At 31.5% G+C, this 7,424-nt stretch overlaps 1 protein-coding gene across 1 annotated transcript; it reads right to left on the bottom strand.

The window, feature by feature from the left end:
- Positions 1-225: 225 nt before the first annotated feature.
- Positions 226-1,217, bottom strand: LOC126837685 (mucin-2-like; the record flags this gene model as incomplete). The annotated part of the gene is made up of 2 exons (XM_050571633.1): positions 990-1,217; positions 226-510 (listed from the first exon to the last, which is right to left on the bottom strand). Coding segments are annotated over exons 1-2 (513 nt in total), but the record flags the coding sequence as incomplete, so codon positions are not given.
- Between the last annotated feature and the right edge of the window lie 6,207 nt (positions 1,218-7,424).

Here is a 7,424-nt window from a genome sequence, read left to right as displayed (position 1 = left end):
TAGTACACTCAGTAGAAATGATGTCCTGTTGTCCTATGACGTCCGATGTACGATACTATTACGCGAACTAAGTAATTTATGCAAGAAATTAAACAAAAAAACTCAAATGCCTAGATTATAGACGGAAATAATCACTTGTGTAGAGGTAATATTAGCAAGGCCAAGTGTCGTTTAAAATTGAGAGAAAAAACGTATAAAACTTTAGGTAATATTCAGTGTACTTACCGCCGTTTGACCATCGCTGATCACGGCTTCACGTGACGGTACCGATGCATCTATCATTGTTGCCGTTTGAGTAGATTTATTCGACAACGTATACGTTTGGGTCGCTATACTGACCATGGTCGATGTTTGAGTAGACGCGCTGACCGTTGTCGATGTTTGACTTACCGGTGGTGGTGCAATGGTCGTAGTATCAATAAACGCAGGCGGTGGAACCGACAGGTCCACAATCGTCGCTGGTGGTATAGTCGTCTTGATAAACGGCAGCGGCATATGTTGAATAACCACCTACAACGGCGAAGGCGGGAAAAAACGATTTCAGTATACAAGTTTTTAAGTTGTTATGTGGACATAAGTCATATACAGCGTACTTACACCGGATGCGGTCGATACAAAGGAATTGACATAACGGGTTGTGCCGGGTAGAGTTGCTCGAACAGTATCTGCTGATCCACAGACTCGTCGACAACAATCTGCGACAGCCGAATACAACTATTACCGACGTGCTAATCTCTTTAATAAACGTGTATGATAAAATCTTATAGTATACTCAGTAGAAATGATGTCCTGTTGTCCTATGACGTCCGATGTACGATACTATTACGCGAACTAAGTAATTTATGCAAGAAATTTAACAAAAAAACCCAAATGCCTAGATTATAGACGGAATTAATCACTAGTGTAGAGATAATATTAGCAAGGCCAAGTGTCGTTTAAAATTGAGAGAAAAAACGTATAAAACTTTAGGTCATATTCAGTTGACTTACCGCCGTTTGACCATCGCTGATCACGGCTTTACGTGCCGGTACCGATGCATCTATCATTGTTGCCGTTTGAGTAGATTTATTCGACAACGTATACGTTTGGGTCGCTATACTGACCATGGTCGATGTTTGAGTAGACGCGCTGACCGTTGTCGATGTTTGACTTACCGGTGGTGATGCAATCGTCGTAGTATTAATGAACGCAGGCGGTGGAACTGACAGGTCCCCCATCGTCGCTGGTGGTATGTCGTCTTGATGAACGGCAGCGGTATATGTTGAATATCCACCTACAACGGCGAAGGCGGGAAAAACGATTTCAGTATACAAGTTTTTAAGTTGTTATGTGGACATAAGTCATATTCAGCGTACTTACACTTACTACTTCAGCGAATTGACATAACGGGTTGTGCCGGGTAGAGTTGCTCGAACAGTATCTGCTGATCCACAGACTCGTCGACAACTATCTGCGACAGCCGAATACAACTATTACCGACGTGCTAATCTCTTAATAAACGTGTATGATAAAATCTTATAGTATACTCAGTAGAAATGATGTCCTGTTGAATCCATTTTTATTTGTTAAAATTAACACAAAATTAATTAACAAGTTGCACTAGTATAAAGAGGTAAGTAAAAACAAAATTAATTAATGATATTATAAAAATCAATAGAAAAAAACTTTAAAAATTGTTCGCATGGAAGTAATTAACTAATTAAAAATATAATTTAAAAATTGTACCACTATCGATAACTTGTAAATTTTATGAAGAATCCAAACGGTTATTTTTTTTTTTCAATTTTTCATCCGAGTATTTTCAGCAACATACGGTCTGAAGTAAAGACAAATATGTGTGTATAAAAATAAGGCCAGTATACGTTATAAAAGTGAATCCCTTTTTTTTTTTTTGAGTTAACATTATATGTTTTTACAAATTTTAGCTTAAAAATACGCTACCCACCAATAATTTATAGTGTAAAACAGGGTTTGGCTGTAATAGTATTAGAGTCATAAAATGTTCTATATATAAATGTTTCCTATACTTGTTCTAAAAATCCTATTAATTGTATCAATAAATTAAATAATATCCCCTGAAGTAGAGTTTATTCAGTTAAGGGCCTTGGTATTTACTTCAATTCTGAGCTTTCTTTTAAAACTAATTATGAAATCATCCTCAGCAAATCTTACAAAATTTTAGGCTTTAGAAATAGATACACTCAACAATTTAAAAATCTAACTACATACTATAAAAAACACTTTATTATTCTCTCGTTTGATCTGTTCTTAAGTTTGGCTTAGTAATTTGATCTGAATCGTAATCCACTTATATATAAGATCTTGATAATATTCAGTACACATTTTTTTAAATAATTGCTATTATGACTAACATTCCCATTTCTGGAGACTCTTACATGTTAGTTCAGAGTACAGAAAATTAGATTCTCTTCTTTTAAAAGTTAAGACGTCAGTTTACTCACATTATGTTTGTGTATGATTTATTGAATTATATTATTGTATGTCCTGAGATTTTAGTTCAAATGAACTTTCGAATTCTGTCCTATTATTCTCGAAATCGTTATTCCATATTTGAAGTCTAAAATCGGTAATGATTCCCTTTTAGTTAGAGCGCTAAAAACTGCTATTAGTCTGCACCACCTTAGATTTTTTTTTATATATCTCGCTATACTTTTAGGCTTAAGTCAAGCATATTATTAAAAATTATTCTATTACAGGATGATCATTATAAACTATTGTTATAATTGTTAGTATTGATGTGCATGTTGTTTAATTTATCTTGTGTTAATATGTATTAAGTTAACTATGTATACCACATATTTTATTGTAAAAGGGCTAGTCCCGTTGAATTATAAATAAATAAATAAGTATAAATATATATACAATATAAATTTCTAATGACACTAAAAAAACCTTTTGTTAGGGCCCATTCATTTTCAAATATCGAACACCAAATGTTTAGAACAATGCGGGGGAAATATATTTATATTTTATTAAATATCAATTACACATATTTGGGGTTTTCTACGAGTCCATAAGGCGAAGATCTTATAGGGCCATTCACTGGTGGAGGCTGTCCACTGGTCTTGACTGTAATTTCAATGGAGTTTTCTGGATTTCAAAATATTATTTGAGGTTAAATTTTAATATTGGCACAAGTAAAAATATGACAAATTGAACGTATTATATTATGTCAATTTTTTAATAAATTATAAATGCAAAATTAAGCCGCACTAAAAGCTGGCAGTACTTGGTCAGGTATGTTGAAAGACATACCGCTCGATGCCCGCTTATTAATTAGCTTGATTTATGTTTTCGCCAATAAAAAAACAAGCGTTGTACACATCCGGTCGTTCATGTTGAAAAACATACAACCGTTGTAAGCGCGCAACAAAGCTACCAAATCGACATTAAGTACAATTTACTTGGATAGCCTCAATTTAATAAATTTTACATATCCTCCCCCTCTAGGCTGTCTATAGGATTACACGGTGCTTTTGTGACGAAAGCAATTTTAATTGTTATTATAATTTTTTTTTACCACCACCGCAATAAATTGTATTTTGATGTATCTGATGCTTGGAGCAAGAAGGGCCAATGCATTCTGTGCATGAACGAGTTAGTCTGCTAATTGCAAAAATTGAATCATTCTTTATATACTGTGAACAAATCACACTCTGAGACCAACAAATGAATTACTCATGAAGAGTTTGATAAAAAAGTTAACATAGAGCCTAATGGAAAATAAAACCTTCAAAGCTCATTTTCCGAAAGTTGCTAAAAGTGACATTGGCCCTTCTTGCTCCAAGCCACAGATATAAATATGACGCATATAAATATAACAATTTTTTTTAGAATACTTACTTCTGAGATTGAAAATTTAAAATTTAGTGCAACCCGGCATAAGTGATGTTTTTTTAAAAATATGAAACTTACACAAGTATGTTGTTCGTAATTATTTAATTGGCTGATCCTCGTGTAATAAATTCTCCTTTTTAATAAATTTTAGAAAAAATAAATATAATAATTGTAAACATATAATAGTTGAAATAGAAAAAAAAACGGTTTTTGAGAACTGTTTATTAAATAAGAAAATACATATTTCGACATGACCATTTCAATAATGGCCCCTATTTTAATTAAAACTACCTTCATTACTAAACTAGGAAATGAAAATTGTCAGTCTTGCGCCTCGTTCGAGCTGCAAAAAAATAATAAAATATATTTTAGTCACTATTAAAATGTGAAAACAATACAATGATGGTTTGATGAAGTCAAAATATCTGTAGTGAAGTAAAGGTGTTTATTAATATTTTTTTTTGAAAATGCATTTTATTGCATGAATAAAAGGGTTATAGTGTTGTAGTATAGTGAATCTCTAGACCGATATTTTTCCTCTTACAAGTTATTTCATCTATTGAATATACAAAAGTTCCATAGCTTTCGTGTAATATTTAGCTACAAAAGTGGCGTTCCTGAACAATTTAAAAAATGTCAGTTAACACCTTTATCCACTGACCCCTTCAACTATTATAATATGTCTTAATTGGACACTGCCGTTCGATGGAATAAAAATAAATTAATACTAAATAACTGTCCTGATTTTTTCCCAAAGTGGTCGCGTACAGTGTTAACATTGAGATGAAAATGCAATCTTTGGTTTATGATTATTTATCGAAAACAAATGTACTAAAACATTTTTTGTGCACGAGTGCCAAAAATGTACGTGCTTCAAAAATATTTTCAATTTTAATATGTTGTTTATTGTATATATGTTTAATATGTTTAATATGTTTAAATGTTTAGTAATTTTTAACTAAAAAAGAGTTTAGTTTACAATACAAAATGACATTAGCAACTGTACTGAGCCATTTAAAAAATATATATTTCTTATATTAAATGCGTTAAACTGTGTCTAAATAACAAACACAAATTTGTATTGGATTAGCATATAATAATAATATGTAAGTGTCCATTAAAAAAAAAATTCCAATACAAAAACTAACCGATATGTGTTTAAATTAAAAAACAAATTTTAACACAACGGTTCATGTCATTTGCAGTGCAATTGAATAATTATTCTTAGCGACAACCTGTGTATAATATTCCAGTGAAAATATAAAAGATATTATATGGACTGACTTTCAACACACTTTTTATTTACAGTTTAAGACCTAAATATTTGTTTTAATTCAGCTGTTAGAAACGGATCATGTATGCCTCAATATTTTATAAATATTAATATTAAGTCAATCACTTATTTAGTTATTTAAGTATAATTAAATTTCATGTATCCTAAAACAGACAAAAGAAACCGTTTTATTTCATTTAGAATAAATACAATTTATTTTTTTACAAAAGGTTGATGTTAATATTATATGTATTAAATTGTGTCTTAGCAATCTAGTCAGAGAGCAGGTAGAATTATTTGTTAAACATTATTAGGATAAGTGCAACAGCGAAGTACTTTTTTAAGCATTCAATCAAACGGCTATTTTCATTTATAAAATCTTTTAGTCTTATTATGCAGTCCATTCATTGAATTATTATTACAATTTGCGCAACGAGTATACGAAATTAATTTTTATAAAGCTAAGAGGCGTGTCAGGTAAAACAACATATTATAATTTGTTGTCCCAGTACCATCCATATTTTGGTCCAATCGAACCGGATTATTTTAAGTATTGTTATAGTATTATAAGGGTATTATTACAAATTGATGACTCAAAATGGCAACTACACCAGTCACGTTGGTTAAGGACGCTGTCCAACGCTTTTACTTCATTTCCATAGTTGTATCCAAAAAGATACAATGCTTTGCCAGTAAATCTACTTAACATTTTATAAAAATAATAAATAGTTAGGTATAAATTTTAATTGTTTCGTTTCAATAGGCGTTTATTATTTTATCGAGGTGCTTTTCTAAACTTATTGTCTTTTTAAGAAAATATGTGCTAAAAATACTTTTTCTTAATTAATACAAATACACATAGTTTAAAATTTATTATTAAATCTTAACTTATTATTAAATCATCAATATAACTGCTGCCCACCAGTGCGTTATACCCTAAAATAAAAATTAAAAAATGTGTTATGTTTTATATTTTTTTGTTGTTCGATTTCGAAAAGAAAAAGGTAAACAAATTGAAGAATTCAAGAATTTAACGTAACAGACATCGAAGAAATCGAAGATGTTGTGAGTATATTAAGTGCGGTCTGGTGAGTTGTGTTCAAAATAAAAAATAGTTCCAAAATTAGTGGCTATTAGTTTAAAATAGAGTGTATAGTGTGGCGAGGAAAAATGTAGAAAGACTAGAATAAGAAAGGAGAGGAATATAAGTATGAAGCGAAAGAATTAATAGAACAGGCACATTAAAACTACTAGAACTTATAAAGCAATCATATAAATCCCAATTTTTAAATTTTCTAGGACCATCAAAAGAAAATGTTTTATCAAATCACTACAATGGGTGAAAAAACGCGCCTATCGTAGTGTCTTTGTAAGTAAGAGATAGATGTTACAACTGTTTGCAATTTAGAAGTAACATTTCAAAGAACATTTTTTAATCAAAATAACAAATTTGAATAAATATGGATTTATCTAGTTAATGTAGCCTTTAATTTAACTCGAGACGGAAATAATTGTTTGAAAGATAATTCCTTACCAAATCTGTTTTGTTTTATAATATCGCATTCCGGTGGGACCAAAAACATGTCTTCATGAGAAAAGAACGGATTCTCAAAAACTATCTCGTGATAGATGTTTTTGTATTTTACCAAATCATTCACGTATTTCCTGACCTTATCGGCGACCATTTTTAAAGCGTTTATGGCATTGTTGCAATCTTCTTCGGAGACTACGCTAATGAATTCATTTTCATTCGATACTCTCAGGTTGTTAAGCAGCATAGGCTTGGAGTAACGCTTAAAGATTTGACCGATTCATTCCGGTGCGACCAACTGTATTTTTTCTTTGTCATTATATTTGACCAATTTGTCCAGTTCCAGTGCGGTTAATTTTAAATGATCCAAAACCTTTTCCGGATAAAGACCTAAACGTATGAAACCGACGAATGTGTTCAATATGGAATCTCCCAAATCGATTATACTCTTTTCAAACAACTCGACCCTAGTGGTGACGTCTTTGAATTTTTCGTCACCCGTGTAAAACATAAGTTTGAATAAAGACACGTACGAACCGATGACTGACAATACGGGATGTGCCGTGGCTGCCAACACTTGCTGTTGGAACGACTTAAGACAATTGACGTCGAAAGTCCGCTGTGCTATCGAAAACAATATTGTTATGTCGGGATACGTGTCGTCTTCTAATTTTGTCAGTAATTGTGTGTGCTTCTAAAACTTATTAGTATCTAAACCTTGACTTAATATTTTGTTTAATAATTTGACAAACACTAAAATTT

Source organism: Adelges cooleyi, unplaced genomic scaffold, assembly GCF_023614345.1.
Source record: "Adelges cooleyi isolate 19-005CV unplaced genomic scaffold, UGA_ACOO_1.1 ACOO_flye_CR_arks_rails_tigmint_CR_PRNA_280, whole genome shotgun sequence".
Lineage (NCBI taxonomy): Eukaryota > Metazoa > Arthropoda > Insecta > Hemiptera > Adelgidae > Adelges > Adelges cooleyi.
Note: the sequence above shows the minus strand (reverse complement) of the source record. Positions and strands in the feature narration are given on the sequence as shown.